Source organism: Labrus mixtus, chromosome 6 (assembly GCF_963584025.1).
Source record: "Labrus mixtus chromosome 6, fLabMix1.1, whole genome shotgun sequence".
NCBI classification, from domain to species: domain Eukaryota; kingdom Metazoa; phylum Chordata; class Actinopteri; order Labriformes; family Labridae; genus Labrus; species Labrus mixtus.
Window position 1 is genome coordinate 27628882 of NC_083617.1, and position 19282 is coordinate 27648163.

Consider the following 19282-nt stretch of genomic DNA (forward strand, 5'->3'; position numbering starts at 1 on the left):
ACTGGCAGAGAAGATAATCGAAATGAAAAGAAATAAGCAGCTCATCCCCTTTACTGCCAAAAAGGACTAAATGTGGGCAACAAGATAGCTGTTGTTTTTTTTATTAGCATTAGAGTTAATTATTATTATTTAATATTATTTTGTAATAAGTGGGCCTAAGAAAAGATAAGATCCATATTATGACTTGTCCCTCTGTTGAGGTAGATTTTGTTTTACTTTATATTTCTCCCTGCACCGTATGTAAAGGAAATGTAGTTAGAGAATAACTTTAATTGATTGTTAAAATAACTGTGTGCTGCTTGTGCATTTTTGTCCCAGGTATTGTGTACCTGTAGTGGTGGATGTGGTCCAGCTTTGTATTGCTTTTAACTTGGAGGATGATGTTTTTGTATAGCTACTGCAATACTATACTACTATAGTTGCTCTCTGTCCAACTGCTCAGCTGTGGGGTAGCAGGGCTTAAGCTGAACAACATTAACAACTCAAAGATCTTCACCTGTTTCTTCCATGACAACCTCAAAATTTAGAGAACCAATTTGTCTGGCGACGCGGTCGGGACCCTTCCATCGATGGTCTAGCTTAGCCAAAAAATATTTTTCAGCTTTTGAGTAAGGGTGAGTACAGATCCAGACTATAATTTTCTGAAAAAATTCCATCCCTTCTCCCCTTGACATAATTTTGTTGTCAAGGTCCCAAAACTGTGGAAGTAGCTCAGCATCCAATGGACCTTTCAATGGACGATGGAGGTTGAGCTCTGCAAGGGTAACTCCTGTGGACTCATGCACTGCTGAGTTCAAGGCAAATCTAAACTCGGGTAGGTGTGTTTCATTTCAACCCAACAGGTGTACTAGTCGATAAACACAATTAGTTAGACGTTGCCGTTGGAACTGTGGGGAAAGGGCCCCATGAGATCCACTCCTAGCATCTCCCAGGGTCCATTTACCACAGTTTGTTGGAGCTTCCCAGGAGGTTTTTGGGTTTTCCGGTTTGTGCATTGGACACACATGACATAACTTTAAATTATCTTGTACATCCATGCTCATCCTTGACCAATACACAAGGCTTTGCAACCTTTTGTATGTTTTGTATCTCCCAAGATGACCAGATAACGGGTCATTATGGTAATGATGGAGGAGTTGTTGGCGAAGTGATGAAGGGATGTATATCTGATACAAGGTTTTATGAGGTAATTGCACAATTCTGTAGACTTTGTCCTCCAACACGGTGAATTTTGTATTTGTAACATCAATTACATCTCCCATTTCCATAATTTTAGCAAATAGGGACTGGCTGTCAGGATCTATTGTTGAGAAGTGTAAAGTGTCTGCCTTCTAGATAATACCGCCATTTTTCGAAGCCCAGACAACAGCGAGGCATTCTTGCTCCATGTTGGAGTAGTTCCGCTGTGCCTGATTTAAAGTTCGGCTGACAAAGGCGAGGACCTGCTCTGAACCTAGCTCAGTCTGTTGAGCTAAGACAGCACCCAGGACAACATCATTCGCATCAGTATACACAACAAAGGGAAGACTGAAGTCAGGATGACCAAGAATTGGTGGTGATAGAATTGGTGTTGCTTCAATGCCTCAAAAGCTGCCTGACAGACAACAGTCCATATGAACTTGACTCCTTTCCGTTTAAGGGCATTAAGTGGTTCAGTGACTTGAGAGAAACAGGGCACAAAGCGGTGATACCATCCTGCCATACCAAGAAATCATTGGAGCTCTTTTATGTTTTTTAGGAACAGGAAAATTCTGTACTGCCTCTGTTTTTCTCAGCAACCACCTCAGCCCCAGTAGAAGAAACAACGTGGCTCAAAAACTTCAGGGAGGTTCTGAAGAACTGAGTTTTCTTCATGTTAAAGCCCCAATATGTAACTTTTCAGTTTTAGTGCGCTTTGTCACCAACAGCAGGTCTCTGACTGCAACTGCACTGTCGTAAAACGGTTACGCTTCCCATCTGAAACAATGTGTATTTGATGACAAACAGAGGGTGAGGAAGCCGGCACAGACACCGTGAGAAGATAAAGAACCATGTCGACTCAAAAAGTACAGTAATATTACCAGATTTCGATAAAACCTGGATGTCTGCAGTCCGATGTTTAGTATGAGTAGGCCTATGGTTCAACTGTTACCACGATATCTACAGGCCGTAGCTAAATGGCTACATGTATACATATCCATCCATATACATATACATCCATACATTATCGGTTTGTAAGGTTATAAACGTTTTGGAGACAGCATAAGATGGATATATTTATCTATTTGTTTGCAAACCGGAGACATAACTTGTGTTGACTTTCTGCTTCCGGTAAAGCTGCTAAACGTGAGACAACAATGACACCGGAAATGATGCAGCATCACGTTATTTTTCAATCTGTTATACATAATCTGCAAGGATGTTCATTCTGTCATCGAATAGTTGCTTTCCCATTTGACGTGAGAAGAATCATAATACCGACTTGTTACAACTTGTCTGCGACCTTGTATATGTAATAAGTGTATGAGGTTTTTTGTTTTTCAACATCGGTTTTCCTTTTATTCCAGGATTCAACCTAAACTTCAACTCGCCATCAGTGATGAGCAGGAGCCCAGAGTGGAGCAGCATCACAGGTCTGCAGCATATAGACAGTGTGTGTTATGATAGCATGGCTGCTTGGGAGAGGGGAACAGAGTTATGAATCAAAGCTGCAGCGTCTGGAAAATGAGAGATGCTTTCCAAAGTACAGTATCCTGGCTACAGGGTGTGTTGCCTTGTGAAACAATGTGTCTTACAGACTTGTACATACATACCTGTTGTGGCTTTGTTCGGTATTTTTGTGTCATTACAAGTTGAGTTTGTATGTTGAGTTCCTTGAAGTCTTTTTTTTTGACCAGTTTACATAATAAAATAGATAACCTTTCCATCTATTCTATTGTTGTGATTGCATTTAGTACCAGTAATTGACCTGTACTGGTAATGGTTATAACAATTAGTAATTGTGTGCATTACCCACTGATTTTTAGTTCTATCTTCTTATTTATATTTACCAAATAACAAAACCATTATCAAGGTTTCAAGATTCAAGTGTCCATTACCCAGACATTGCTCTCAAGAACAGCATTAAATTCTGATCGGAAATCTGGTAAGTTTTCATAACTTTCAGAATCTTTCAACACGTGTGCCCTATAGGTCTTCTCGTAAATTCTGTCATTTCTTTGAAATGCACATAGATGTTGTCTGTTACTATGAGATCAGATCCTGTACAGAACCGCAACCTCAACTCCATCAGAACGGCTCTTTTCAGATGCTGGAAATATTGTCACAAAAAAAGGGCAAGCCTGACTCCAGAGCATGTCGACATGCTAACGTTCCTCCACTCCAACCGTCAAACTATATATTGAATTCAACACACACACACACACACACACACACACACACACACGCACGCACACACACACACACGCACACACGCATACACACACACACACACGCACACACACACAAACACACGCACACACAGACACACACGCACGCGCACACACACACACACACACACACACACACACACACACACACACACGCTCAGAGAATTTGTTAACAAGACCTTTCCATAACATTTTGTTCCTTAATTAAATACTCATTTAAAGCTCTTGCGCACTGTAGCCCACTGCATTAACCTTAACGGAAGCTTTATGATGTCTGTTTTCTACTTCCCCCACATGGGAGGACATTCAATCTGCAGTATGGCCCCACACAGATATCTGAGCATGTGCCAGCCCACATTAATGCTTTGTTTAGACACAAACTAGTACAACAGAAACCCACTGGTGTATCCCACTGGACCTGAACACATCCATGCCCAATAGTGAGGAAACTCAGCAGAGGCCTTATCTCACCTTGCAGAGGCTGCATCAACCTCCACACTGCTGACTGCTGGGAGGTCAACTGTATGCTGATGTCCTTTTCATTCCGCACGGATCAGCTGAGAATGTTTCAATAGCACGTCTCCTTTTATGTGCACACATTCTCCGGCTTGCAGGGTTTGGTTATGTAAAGGGGTGCACATTTTCCCATAAATCCTCATTTGACCGCATTTAACCCCTAAAATTAATTATAACCTAAGTTATAAGTCTGGTGTTATGTCAAACCATAAACCAGCAATTTTATCCTGAGGTAGGGATGTGATGTTCATGTCGCTCATATAGTGTCAGTCCACCAAGGCTGGCTACACAGTTGACGATTTTCACATCAAAACCAATTTTTAAAACGTTGGAGACGGTTTGAGATTGTATAGTGCTTTTCTATCAATCAATCAATCAATCAATAAATTTTTATTTGTGTAGCGTCAACTCATAACAAGTGTTATCTAAAGACACTTTACAAAAAGCAGGTGAAAGACCTTACTCTTTGTCTTTTAACATTACAAAAGAGCAGGTAAAAAGACCATACTCATTGTTATGTTACAAAAAGCAAAAGACCTTACTCATTGTTATTCTAGTCTTCTACAAAGCACTTTTACACTGTATGTCACCATTCACACGCTGATGGCAGAGGCTGCTATGTAAAGTGTCACTGAGTATTAACTAATCCCATTCATACACATTCATAATCGAGCAGCAGGAGCAACTTGGGGTGTCTTTCCCAAGGATACCTCAGGATAAAATAGTCCAAGTACACATCGGACATGTTGCTGAAAGAGCTGGGGATTGAACCCCCAACCTTCTGGTCGAGAGATGACTGACTATAGGAACTGAGCCACAGCGACAACCCCCCCCCCATCATAAGGACAGTTTCAATCAATTTTTAACATTAAAGTACTCCAAACGCACACATTGCACGATATGGCCGGACCACGAGACCAAACATCTGCTGTTCGTAGTAATGATTTCACAGTGGTGATTCATGATTCAGTGGAGTTATTTCAGTATAGTTTTGTACTACACCATACCAACTAGTCAGGGTAGTCACAAGTTGTGTAGTAATACATTATTTACATAAGACAGGCTAACTTAGTGAAGAGATGATACAGTGATGAAGTATAGCAGCACAAATTACCATAAAAACCCTGTCATGAAGAACTGGATTATAAAGTGTTGCATCTAATGTAAACAAAGAACAAGTACGCCCATGTGACACCCGCCATGTCCCACTTCAGGGATGCCTTTGTGCGAGCTCTGCGTGCTGTCTGGGTAACCCTGGGCGAGCCCAAAACTAACCCTGAATCGGCCCCGAGAAGAAGAAGTAGTAGAAGTGAGTGCTGACCCGAATGTCCTCACTTCACAAACACCTCCTCACTCTGAAGGACCAAAGTCAAACTGTTTCCCTCACAGATATACTGTAAATCATCAGCCTGAAAATAGCAGTAAACATTACTGCTGTTTGCTTTTTCCACTACCCTCATTATGCCTTTGTTTAGGGTACAAACTGGAGCAGAAGCTTACTGGCATCAGGATCTAAGTGCTGATAAAATACCTTGAGTTTGGAGAATGAGTGTTTATACTCAAAGCACATTGAGGATGTGGGGATCAGGGGAGAGAGTTGACACTCAAAGCAGAGGAGGATGTGACCTACGGAGGATATCCCACTTACAGTCAACGAGAAGATCAAAACAGTTAAAGAAATAATAACCACACGTTATATGACAATCAACAACTATAGAGAGCTCACAACCGGGTGATGTACACAAAAACATGTCTTTAAAGTCCTCTTCACAGTTTAACAGATCGCTTTCAACAATTAATCAAGGTACCATAAGAGGTTTCATTTTTGACGGAGTTGAGTGGGAGATTTTTTTTCTCATAAACAAATTAGGCCTATACAGTTTTTAGTTCATACCTGGGTTACAAATATATACTAATGAGGGTTCGGCCTTCTTTTTTGTGTTTTGGGTGGGGGTGGGCGACAAGGGCAAACATGCTGCACAGGCAAACAAGATTACCATTCTGTGAAAAGGGCAGCAGATTAGAATGTTGCAGACTCAAAATACAATAATCCAAAACAAAAGACGCTTTAAATAAAAAAAGAAGATGCAAAAAACCCCCCAAAAAACAGATGTGACAGAAAAATGCATCATATTCACCGATCACAACAGCATCAGGCATGTAGGGGGCTACTATAGAAACAGCTTTATTTTTGATAGGAGATTGATGTATCAGATGCTGAATTTATCAATTATCATCAAGCAGCAACCTCCCGTGTTGAAAAATATAGTGAATATGCAGAAGTGCAAAATACTGCAGTTCCTCGAGTGTCCACTTGAGGCAGGCTGAAAAGCACCGGAATCCCATTTAGGTCCCAAAAGAAAAGCACAAACTGACATGCTGTCAGGCTGGTTCAAAATAAGAAGTATCAATAGCTCATGTCATGCATATGCGTTATGTTGGATTTCATTCTTTAGAACTCATCTGATTTGATTTTATTAAGCCTAAGAGCTATTCGTAAATTTGAATAATTAGTGGCATGGCTAAGTTGACTGACAGGCAGTCGACCACCTTATCTCTATCACTTTGCTTGTTTCAGGATGATCTAAAGTTAGGTGCAACATTTCCAGTATGGCCAATGCATAATTGGGCTTCTTAACGCTTCTTCAGAAATAAATGGGTGACATCACAGAGACTACGTCCATGTTTTAAAAGCCCCAAAGGCTTCTTAAAATGGTTTCTTGTGCACTGAAAGGTTGCTTCAGTAACTACTGCTACACAGTGGAGTAACCATGAGCTACCTTATCTGTGTTAGCCGCACAGCTAGCTTTACCAAGAGTTGACTGTCTGTTTGGACCAGGGTTGGATGTGTTTACACCTCAAACTAGCAAAGGAGCTTACTTACTACTCAATTAAGAAACAGTATGTTTTATTCAAAATTGACCAAAAATTAGATCCACAAACTTTTAAAATTCTTTAAAACAAACAAAATAACCAACAGTTTAAGAAAAATAAAACTCTGCCATTGTCATCTGGTCATTGTTTTAATTAAATTAATGAGATAATATTCAGAGCCCTGTTGTTAATCAGTTGAAAACTTACATTTAAGGCTTAAACACACACTTCGATGCACATTTTGCAAACATTTCATTTCAATCTCCATAAAGAGAATCTGGAAGCAACCGTCAGTATGCTATATACAAATGAAGAACACCATGGGAGTTTGGAGAGGCAGTCTTTGCACGTGTAAGCAAATGTGTGTTTGGTATACATGAGAATGCAAACACTGCAGAGGAGAGACAAAGGAAGGGGAGGAGAGGAGAAGTACTGTAGGTCAGATTTCACTGATGTGTCAGGAGAGGTGGGGAATGGATGAGAACCCAAAAACTGTATATACAAATGGACAGCGCACTGCAGCCTCCTCCTGTTCAATATGCCAGAATATTCCAGTGATGGAGGCTGACATATTATATAGTTGCAACCAGAGTCTGTGCAGTAGTGATCGGAGGGAAGAGTCATGTTGCTTCCACTAACAAAGACACATTTGACTAACCAGGTAGGTACAGTCCACAGCCGAACAGATTCTTGTTTTGGTTAAAAGAAACTCACAGTAATGGAAATTCAATGACTTATTGTGTTGGTGTTCATTATTGTTCCTCTCATCATTTCTTATGATAATCTGATGCACATAGGACAACATTCATCAACAGAGTTGTAGACGAAATAACTAATTAAAAAGAAACTTCTTAGAAAAAAGATGACTTGAACACAACATGTCGTGATAATGACTGTCATGACAAAACTAGGCTTGAGAAAAATCTATCTGACATGCATTTTGAGTTTATAGTTTGACCCATGCCCTATTTATTAACATAAGCCCCTTTTATAGTGCAATTCTTCAGTCATTATGCTTTAAGACATTCCTATTTATTCCCCAACAGCGTAATAATGGTGTCCCAGTCTATCAATCACTTTGCCTTATGGAGTTGCGGAAGCACAACAGAGCACAGCAAAGCAAGCGCTCCACATACACTCACATTCAGACATGCACACACACAGTGCTGCTTTCCCCTGCTGGCTCTGTCAATCCCTTCTCGCCCCTGTAACGGCTATGGGATCACTTTGTCACCCCATCACGTCTCCACGACATTCATATCGAGGGCAAAAAGGACCCAGGGATGTTAATATCACGCCCTAAAAGAGAAGAGACTCGGGGGATGTTAGCACAAATATGCAGAAACAGTTCCTGTAAGAAGAGGTTTGAATTAGTCAGACTACAGATGAGAGGACTGAGAACAGAAGATGCCCAGGCTACATCACCTCAATCTGCCTATCAACCGACTGTTCCCATCTCCTTACTCTGAATGGCAGATCTGAGTCGGGTGTATAATTTTACATATGCGATTTATAACATTTCTCACATTGCTTAAGTTGTGCAACATAAATGCTTGTTTTTTTCTTAGACTGGGAGAATCTGTTTGTTTGTATTCAAAATGATTTTTCTCGTGTAAAATGCTCAATATTAAGTGTTGAAAGTTTTCTTCATTTACAGGGATGGGATTAGAAATCTCAGATTATGTGTGTTCACCAGGTTTGATACCGACTCAACCTCATCTCTAACCTGTCTAATCACAGTCGCCCTGCTAGTTTTAAGCGTCACAGCAAAAAGAGACACTTCTTGTTAGCAGTTATGCGAGGTGGTTTGATGGTTTATTCAGCTACAGTTGAACTCACTAGTTCCTCTTTAGTCCGTCCTTCTCTCGGTCTCTCAACATGCTCTCTTTGCTGAGTTTGATCTTCTGCACTCAGACAGGAAATAGACCGACAGATCCCCAATGGAAAAGTCCAACAGGTCAAAATTTACTTTATAATTCGGGCCATCCAACTACTGGATTCTAATGACGACCGTAATGACTGATGATGGGTTTTATTTGGTTTTATGGACAGTTTTATACATTCTCAGTTTCCTTTTTGTCTCTCGGTGTTCTTTGGTATTTATCTATTTAATGTTTTCAGGATATTGAATGTTTTCTCTAATTTTCTGGTTTACACCTGGCTGAAAAACCAATTTCCCCTCGCCCTCAAGGACAATAAAGTTGAAGTCTTGATCATTCTTCATTTTTAATGTTTCCGATCATTTGGCTCAGCTCAGACGTAAGAGTCGACTCTCTCTGCTCCCAAATTACTCTATATTTGGTACCATCTGTTTTTTTATTAAATCAGTCATATTTAGCAATGATTTCACCAAAGATTGACTTGTGTGCATTCATTTTACTTGAACTACTCATTGTAATTATAATAAAGAATATATACATTGAAACCATATTGAAACAGGAGCTGGCTCAATCTTTCCAATTAAAGAGCCAGCCCATAGAGCTGAGTCCTTTGTGAACAACATGTCACTAGTTCCTTAGTTAACAATTTTAACAAGAGAAGCTCAAGTCCAGGAAATAAAATACTAAAACAAGCACATTTAAGCATCAAAAATCCTCCTGAATCTGAAGGAACTGACTAGAAAAACGTTATTCATTCAGGAAAAAAATAACATTTAAGCTGAGAGTCTATCCTTCCTGTTTTTAGAGGTTTCCGCAATGAACAACAGCAGGAGATGCTGCAAGAAGAGCAATCTAAAGTCTCTGTAAATAGTAAAGGAAGTCACTGCTGTGAGCTCGGGTTTGAAGAGAATGTAAAAATAGAAGCTATTCTCTTCCTCAGCAGCACAGCAGTTTATTAATAATACTGCACAGCAAAGGTGAATTTGATCGCACACTGCATGGACTCTGGATGCAGCGGTCACACGTGTCCAATTACAGTGCAGAGGTCACTTGGGACGGTTGTGTTTGGACTCAAATGGCGTAAAAACTGGTGAAAACTCAGACCAAAGAACAACCAGATATGTCCATGCGCCTGCCACTGAACTGATGAGAGATTTGTTTTTATATTCCCATCCAAGATACATTTGGAACTAGACGTCTGTGTAGGTTTTGGAAGCTTGATTCAAAGGCAACTGGACTTGGTTGAACTGAAACGTCTTGAAGGCCTTTCAACTTTAAGTCAAGCAGTCTTTGGATCAAGCTTCAATTGAGTTTGGATCAAGAGTTTTTAGGGTTTTGAGCAAAAAGAACAGAAACAAAACCAGGAAGAGAGTGCTTGTGTGTACACTTGTATGTGTGTCTGTGTGGTGTTTCTTTGCTGATTAGTATTGAAACAGCGCCCTCTGGTGGTTCTGAAAGGGTATAACATTAGTAAGGGTCTAACACGAAATGCACCTCTTCAAACAGAACCTGTGGGTGTATGAAAAATGAAACTCACAGTGGTCAGAGATTAAGACTTTTATAGTTAAGAATCAATGTTTCACAAAAAGATCATTTCAGCATTTCAATCAGAACTTGATCATCAGCATTATTTCACATTAACTGGCTCTGGTTCCAACTTTGCATTGATGGAGATGTTTCATTTTACAGTACTAAGATAATATTACAGTAAGATCCTGTGAGATAATATGGAGGTATGTTATTATTATTATTATTATTATGACGTGCTGCTGCCCTCGTGTCCAGGTCACCATTTTGAAAGAGATTTACTATCTCTTTCACAAGGGTGACCGAAAATAGAAAATTAGTATTTAAACTGAGGTTGGTTTGAAGATCATGGCTGTGTTTAGAAAATGCAAAGGTTTAAATTTACTGTCATCTAACAGAAGTTCTCAGTGTATCAACCTGAATCTGTAAATATTCGGTCATTAGGACAGATGTTTGTAATTTAAATATGTGATAACTGCTGTTTATTCTGATTTAGAAGATGGACTTCATGTGTCAGTGTGAGAGACGCTTTAAAGGTGGAGAGTTTGCTGGTAATTTGGGGAACTTAACTTTAACTTGGTTGTTTCAAAGTCAAGATTATATGAAGAAAAACATTTTGGTCCCTTTATGATCACCTCAATGTGTAATCTTTGTACATCATAGTTTAACAAATCATATTTTCCTCTATATACATGCAAACATTTTTTTCTACCTGTTCACAACAAATGATTTTCTGCGTGTGTGTACTTTAAAAAACGAATTTCAATATCTGCTACATCATTACATGAACATCCTGACATCACTCAATCTTCATCTCTAGCAGCACAGAGCTCAGATTTGTTTGTTAGCTCTTGTTCAACCACAGATTAAAAAAAGACCAACATGTCACTTCTTTTTACTGTCCTGAAAGTGAAATCATTAAATCTAACAGCTCTGCAGGGTTCACAGGTCAATCTGAGTCGTACATGAGAATCATTCGTTCACCGTTGTGTCTAAACTTCCCGGCCTTTATTATTTTCATTCCCCTTTAATCCACTCCAGTGTAGTTGTTAGCATAATGCAATGCTGGTTTTGCTAATGAAGAAGAAGTAATAGAAGTAGAAAAAGTAGAAACAAAAGAAGAAATCAACAGCTCCTTCGATCAGTTTACAATGAGAAACAGCCAGGACCAAGTCCTACAAGACAAACTCAGCTTCACCTGGTGAAGCCTGTTAGCTTCTCAAGCTTTATACTGTAATGTTTACTCCCTCTGCCTAAAAAAATAATGATGTAAGAGATGGAGTCATAAGAAGCAGCTCCTTTCAAAGAGCTGTAATAAAGATTTGTCTCACGCCTCTCCATGGGGAATTCTGCTATCCTATTGGTGCACACCAATTAACTGTTGTATTGTTATCCATGTTTAAGACACGCCCCTTTGTTATTCAAGTTCCTCCCCACGTTTTGTCCAGACAGCCTCCTGATTTACTCAGAAATACATCCTGGTATGGACACAATCTTTAGATTTTAAAAGCTCTTCTTCACAGGGTGGACACGTTGGTTGCAGCACCATAAATGCTTTTTATTAAACATTTTGTGACAGTTCTTAACTGGGGCCAAAAACAAAGGGAGTTTGATGTTGATTTTTCAATCACTGTGGTGTCAGATTACCTGAACATTGTTTGTTATTGGACGTCTGCCTTCTGAGTCCATGAAAGCCTGAGTGGGAAAGGTCAACCTGACTCTGAGGGTGTCAGAGGTTGGCTCCTCAGGAATCCTGCTGCTGCAGCAATGTGTGCGTAAGGGGTCTCTACAGTGCTTTCAGTGCCTTAACTCACTGAAGATAATTTCAAGTAGTAGAACCAATCAGTTGGGCTTTTTAGTATGTTTCTATCACACAATCAATGAAACAGATTGTGTGTTCGACTGTCTGTGCACGGCTCCTCTCCTGGTACCTGACTGTACATTTAATCAACAGCTGTCCATCCACAATACAACTAATCAAATAAGAAGTATTCATTTTCTGATTTCGGTAGATTTTTCCTATTAGTGCAAATGAAAAAGTCTGAAAACTGTGTGAAGTGTCAGTGTGGCTCGTCAATGCTCTGTGTGAAGTGCTCTCCAGTGTACAGGCCGTAGTGCAGCGTGTCTTTCTGGGCTGCAGCCCACGCCATCTGCCGGCTGGAGAAGCGAGCGGCCCAGTTACCCTGAGGGTCCACCGTCACCACACCACCAAGACCATCCACTCTGGACTTCATATAGACCAGGGCAGAGTCACTGGCTGCCTCTGCTGACTGACCTAAAGAACAGAGGAGAGAGGAACGCTAACTGAACAACTCCAGTTAACCTCTGCATTCATCTCTGATGTTTATTATGAACATCTACATGCTGAGAGAGAGAGAGTGTTTGTGTGTGTGTGTGTGTGTGTGTGTGTGTGTGTGTGTGTGTGTGTGTGTGTGTTACCTTGCTCCATGTAGAACAGGATGAGTCTGGCTAAAACAACTTTCATGATAGCTTCTCCGTGGCCTGTAGTGGACACTGCTCCTGAGTTGTTGTCAGCATAACCTCCACAACCTGATACACACAACAACAAATACACACACACGCACACATGTGGGTCGGTGCACGTCAAATCTGGGAGTCAGTAGTTGAGGCAATCGAGCTAAATGCATCAACATCCTTGGAATCTGCAACCAGGTCTTTCACTTCAGATTTAAAAACATTGAAGGATCCTAGCTCCTTGAGGTTTAAGTCATAACATTATAAAACACTTCAGAAACCTGACACACGTGGACTTTTCCTGCTCGAATGGCTTTCCTAAGATCTCAAGACATGACTGCTGGAAAAAAAAAAGATTAACCCTGTAAGTGAAAGATTTAAGAGAACGAGCGTAAGATCTGAGCTGAGTCCAGATCCATAAACTAAAGCTCTCCACGTGAGACTTCAGGGTGAAGAAATGTAAATATACTTAAGAACTGATGGAAATCAGACAAGTGTAAAACTGCATTGATGGGCTAGTTCTTCTACTTAAGTATGTTGCTACAGCAGTATTTTTTTCTCGAAATGATCAGAATCGTTTTGTACTTTTTATCTTGTGGCCTTTCTGTTAACGTCAGACGTCTGAGGCGGTATCCACTCATGACAGCCGAGTCATTCATTGACTGATAGTGACGGATTAGAGTCCAAACTCCACTCACTTCACTAAACCTTTAGAGTGAATCAACCCTGAGATGATTCAGCTAGTGCCACACCAAATGTACACTTATTATTTTAAACAACACTCCGGACGCTGAAACATTACTCAGGCAACATTAGGGTTATTAGAATGAGCCACTCGAGCTGTGACTCTGACACAATGAGCAGGAATTAGTGAGTACATGGTAAATGGACTTTTAGGCATCATGCTCAAAGGACTGGAGGACTGTTAAAAACAAAGAACAATGAGTCAACCTTTTTCAGGTTAAGTGTCTTTAGTATGTCTTTCTTCAACAAATACCTTTATGATGAGGCATATCATTCCACGCTGTATGTTTGAGGACTGACCTATGCAGGGTGTGTCCCCCACCCGACCCTCCATCTTGTTCAGCATCCCACCAGTGGAGGTCGCACAGGCTACAACTCCCTCACTATCCACTGCCACGGCCCCGACTGTGCCCATCTTCCCCCTACACGTTGAAAAAAAACAGAAACAGAAAAAACATGTGAAATGTGTATGGATGGGATTCGTTAATACTGACGGACACTTTGCGTAGCAGCCTCTGTCATCACTGTGTGAATGTGGTGTGACAGGAAGTGTAAAAGCAGCTTTGAGTGGTCTAGAACGCTGGTTCTCAACTGGTCTATCCTCAAGACCCACAACCTACAGTACAACAAATTTACCATTTACACTTTAAAACAAGCTCTGATCTGAAAACTAGAAAGGTCTTGTCAGCTAGGTGGGTGAATCGAAACTTGCTTTGAGTAGATATTGATAGTGGGTCATTGTCAGGCTTTGTTTGGACTGAGCACTTAAGTTTAATTCTCTGAGCATCAACAGGAGAGGCAGTTGACACGTGTCACACCCTCTGTTGATTGTAAGCTGAAAATCTGGGGCAAGCTTAAAAGAGTCTGAATCCGAAACTGCAGCAGAACAAGCTCTGATCTGACGCTTCAGCGTGGCCACAGAGCCCGGGCATCCACGACTACTGCTTTGCCTATTTCCTCTGGTCATCTGCTAAACGCAACATGTGCTACAAAGAAATCTCTGTCATTCTTGGGAACAGGAAAAGACACATCTGTCATAGCCAACAAAATCTTAACAACTTGGCTCTGCTTAAGAAAGCCTCTTCTACCCACCCTTCATTTACTTTTGGCCTCTAGAACTGTCAATCTGCTGTGAATAAAACTGAATTCATCCAAGCACTTGCAAAAATGTCAGACATTCAGGCACTTGCCCTTACTGAAACCTGGATCCGCCCAGAAAATACAGTCACACCAGCTGCTCTTTCTGTTGACACAGTGTTCTCTTGCTCTCCTATCCTCATTTGACCTCACGCAGGTCCTAACTCCTCCTACCCATAAAGCTGGCAACACTCTTGATTTAATCCTGACTCGGAACTGCTCGACAGCAAACCTGATTGTCACCCCTTTGCATCTATCAGACCACTTCTTTATTCAATTCACAATCTCTGTGCCGGAACTCCCTCAGGCACACCCACAAATGGTGTCATACCACCAAAACATGCGATCGCTCAAGCCAGCTCAGCTGTCTAACGAGGTAATGGCTGCCATGCCTGCCCAAAAGGTCTTTACCGCACTCTCTACAGACAAGGCTACAGACATACTCTGCTCCACACTAGCCTCATCTCTGAACAAGCTCTGCCCTCTGGTGTCCAAACCCGCTCGCAAAACCCACCCTAGCCCATAGCTCACAGAAGTCATAAGAGAGCAAAGAGCAGGGCTGAGGTCAGCAGAGAGAAAATGGCAAAAATCCAAACAGTCCGCTGACCTCAATGACTATAAGCAAAGACTTGTCTCATTCTCCTCCAGCCTGAAAACTGCCAAGACAACATATTATCAGAACAAGATATGCAATGCCACAGATACAAGAAAAATGTTTTCTGCTTTTAACTCACTGCTTCAACCACCTCCTCCTCCACCCTCCGATCTGTTCACACCAGACATGTTTGCCTCGTATTTTACTGAAAAGGTTGCAACCATCAGTAACCAGTTTTCTGAGCCTGACCAACTCAGCCCAAAGGCACCAACCAAAAGTGCCTCACTCGACTCATTCTCCTCTCTGACTGAGGATGAAGTATCTAAGCTTGTGTTAGACTCTCAGCCCACCACCTGTCCTCTGGACCCAATACCATCAAGCCTCCTACAGACCATTTCCTCTCTGCTTAATGCTGCACTTAAGCATATCATCAACTCCTCTCTGTCAACGGGTGTGTTCCCCACCGCATTCAAGCAAGCTAAAAACCCACACTAAAAACCCACACTAAACCCAGCCCAGGTTGAAAACTACAGACCGGTTTCTCTTCTGCCGTTTCTGTCAAAAATACTTGAGCACACAGTCTTTAAGCAAGTCTCTGAGTTCCTGTCCAGAAATGATCTGTTTGACTCAAATCAGTCAGGCTTTAAGCGGGGCCACTCTACTGAAACTGCACTACTGTCAGTAACAGAATCACTACGAGCTGCCAGAGCTGCAGGTCAGTCCTCAGTTCTATTACTGCTAGACCTGTCTGCTGCCTTTGACACAGTCAACCATCAAATCCTCCTATCCACGCTCTCTGAACTTGGCATCTCAGGATCTGCCCTCTGCTGGTTCGTGTCCTACCTCTCTGGGCGATCCTTTAGAGTGTCGTGGAAGGGAGAAGTGTCCAAAGCGCACAGCTTATCCACAGGGGTACCTCAAGGGTCAGTGCTTGGTCCCCTTCTCTTCTCCATATACACAAGCTCACTTGGTTCAATAATCCGCTCTCATTGGCTTCTCATACCACTGCTATGCTGACGATACCCAGCTCTTCCTGTCATTCCCGCCAGACGATGTTACAGTCTCTGCAAGAATCTCATCATGCCTTGCTGATATCTCTAAATGGATGAATGAACGGCACCTTCAACTCAATCTTTCAAAGACTGAGCTCCTTGTCATCCCAGCCAATCCCTCTATGCAACCACAGATCAATATCCAGCTTGGAACAACCAAAATGATGCCCACAAAGTCTGCCTGGAACCTGGGTGTCATGATTGATGACCAGCTAACTTTTAAGGTTCAAGTAGCCTCGATTACCCGGTCATGTCGATTTGCCCTGTACAACATCAGGAAGATCAGACCTTACCTGTCAGAACATGCTACACAGCTCCTGGTACAGGCTCTTGTGATATCACATATCGACTATTGCAACTCTCTACTGGCAGGTCTTCCTACATGCACTATCAAACCTCTGCAAATGATACAAAATGCAGCAGCACGACTGGTCTTCAACCTTCCTAAAAGAGCACATGTCACTCCGTTGTTTATGTCCTTACACTGGCTCCCAGTTACTGCTCGCATCAAATTTAAAACTCTGCTGCTCGCTTACAAAACAGCTCCTCCTTACTTTAACTCTCTCATCCAGGTCTACACTCCCTCCCGCCCACAATGCTCTGTCAATGAAAGGCGTCTGATCCAACCTTCACAACAGGGTCCTAAGTCTCTGACTAGACTCTTCTCCTCTGTTGCCCCCCGGTGGTGGAATGAACTTCCAAACTCCATTTGATCTGTAGAGTCCCTCTGCACCTTTAAGAAAAAGCTAAAGACCCAGCTCTTTCATGAATACCTACTAACTTAATGATGAACTGCCGTCAATGTTGTGCTTTGCCTGTCAGCACCTGTGTGTCCAATCTGACTCAAAGCTGGTCGTTTGCTCTTACTGACATTGTTCACTTTTTTCTAGATCCTTGCTTGTGTTGTACTTACTCTCTGATGTACGTCGCTTTGGATAAAAGCGTCTGATAAGTGAATTGTAGAATTGTAGAATAAAATTGGGTTTCATTTACAGTAACATTACAGCTTGTTTTAAGGCTGCTCAAAGTGATCATCTGAAGATATATCTAAACTTTTTGCACCTATAACTAATTAATTCCCTTAAAACATGTCCAAACTCAACAGAATCACTCTTTAAGGAACACTCCAGCAAAGAGCTTGTTCCTTTAGGAAAGGCGCAGCTGCAGTCAGCTGGGACTCACAGCAGTAATCATGAATTCCAACGATGACCCAGAGTCAGAGCACAGAAACCTGTGCAAACATCCATACAACCCTCTCCAGTAACTACTGCTGCATAACCCCTGCTATGGTTGATTCTTGTGCTCAGCATGTTCCAGAAAGTGGAAGGTGATGAGGGACTCCATAGGCACCTCAGGGACGCCCATGGAGCGGGCGAACTGTTTGGCACCCTCTGCAGTGAGACATGCACGACTCGTCTGAAACCCAGATCACAGTAGGACATTAAAAAAATGAATCTCTGCACTGTGATGGTAAACTATACTACTATACTTTTAGAAATGAATTCATGCTAGTTTGGCTGTTATTACAAAATGTAATGTTTACACACTCTACTTTATACCCCTTATTATTATTTGTTACTTTTCTTAAATCCTGTTGTCCCTGTATAACTGACCATATTTCGGGGTCCAGTATTGTTATATATACGTTACATAAGGAGATTGTCGGGGTTAAACCAAAATGTTTTGGAAGAAAAAGTTTATGAAAATATGATGACAGTGTACTGTCAAAGAGGGATGCCACATTTTAAACCTTCCTGATCAGAAAACTAGGAACAAACCCCGGGACAGCTCTCTTCGATGTTTTTGAATTTGGACTGCAGTACCCATTTTAATCACTAGATGTCAGAGTAACATATTGCTCCTTTAACATCCTGAGTTGACAACATAACAGTTATGCAAACACGACAACTTTGACGTTTCTACCGGTTTCCATCGGCTATCTGCCGGGACAAACACTTAAATGATGCTTGAAATAAAAACTGAACCTACACTTTAATTGATCCTTAACCCACCTCTCCCTTCCTGCTGCAGACACCCCTGATGTGGAGTTTTGTGCCCGCTCCTTTGGGATATGACCCGCCCCTCCATGGACCACCACAACTGGCAACATGTCAATCACCTGAGAGGTGAAGGAGCACAGTTAAAATGTCATACAGGATGAAGCCACATTCTTTTTTTAAAGGGGATAACGTTGTCTTTGCATTGGCAATCCAAAACGCCCTAAGTCTCTTTCTACATTGACGTGCAGTCGGACAAAAAGGAGAAAGTTCCCGAGTGTTGACGTGAAGTCATACAGTAAAAACTACTTGGAGAGATTAAACAGAAACATGGGGACATTACTTTATTTAGACTGACTGTTAAAGACATTATAATTCATTCACATATTAATTAATGTTGTGATGTAAAACTAATGCGTGCTTTAGGCTATACGATGACCTATGTCTGATAACAAGGAGGGGAGCCGGATACAGCAATACTTTGATGTTTGGGGCAGCAGTCCGTGATGACATTACCACAATAATAAACAAAGTAAACAAGGACATATCGATCGCAGAACTTATTCAATCGGAAATCCGTTAAATCTGAGGGGCCCTTGAACGCACCATTTCTACCAACACAACCAACACCTTGTTCTCAAACAAATCGCTGTGTCAACTTCAGACGTACGACTAATACATTCAAATAAAAACTCATAATTTACCATTTATTTACAACATTTCTGAATGAAATTCCGCCTGGCTATCTTTACAAAATTACCCAAGGTGTGTCATAGACTACAGTAATAAAGAGGTGTTAACAACGTAAATTATTATTTAAAATTGGCCAAAAAACTGTAAGGTAGGTTCGGTGTTATAACAGAATTGCATAATTATTACGGATTATGTGGAGACAGTCTTGAGACATGCAAAAAAGACTGAAGTCAATTGAGAGCCAACGCCGTTGTAAACAAGCATTGCGACGTTTCTCTTGGCGTAGAGTGAGTAAACAGACTATCACTGCAGACTATCACAGAGTGAAACAGACGTAACATACGTAGAGAATACAACAACAAATAACATGCTCTGTTATTTCTTT

The 19282-nt window shown here is 41.3% G+C and overlaps 1 protein-coding gene across 1 annotated transcript; it reads right to left on the reverse strand.

Moving 5' to 3' along the window:
• Positions 1-10219: 10219 nt before the first annotated feature.
• LOC132975905 (isoaspartyl peptidase/L-asparaginase-like) lies at positions 10220-14023 on the reverse strand. Its single transcript, XM_061040778.1, has 3 exons — positions 13724-14023; positions 12644-12754; positions 10220-12479 (listed from the first exon to the last, which is right to left on the reverse strand). The coding sequence occupies exons 1-3, from the start codon at positions 13836-13838 to the stop codon at positions 12265-12267; spliced, it is 441 nt and encodes a 146-aa protein (XP_060896761.1). The 5' UTR covers positions 13839-14023; the 3' UTR covers positions 10220-12264.
• Positions 14024-19282: the final 5259 nt, after the last annotated feature.

Excerpts from the sequence above, each read along its gene's own strand:
- LOC132975905 (XM_061040778.1), bottom strand. The coding sequence starts at position 13,838 with ATGGGCACAGTCGGGGCCGTGGCAGTGGATAGTGAGGGAGTTGTAGCC. Across the intron at positions 12,755-13,723 it reads GGGGGACACACCCTGCATAG|GTTGTGGAGGTTATGCTGAC; the intron begins GTCAGTCCTCAA and ends TGTGTGTATCAG. Across the intron at positions 12,480-12,643 it reads CCTGTTCTACATGGAGCAAG|GTCAGTCAGCAGAGGCAGCC; the intron begins GTAACACACACA and ends TCTGTTCTTTAG.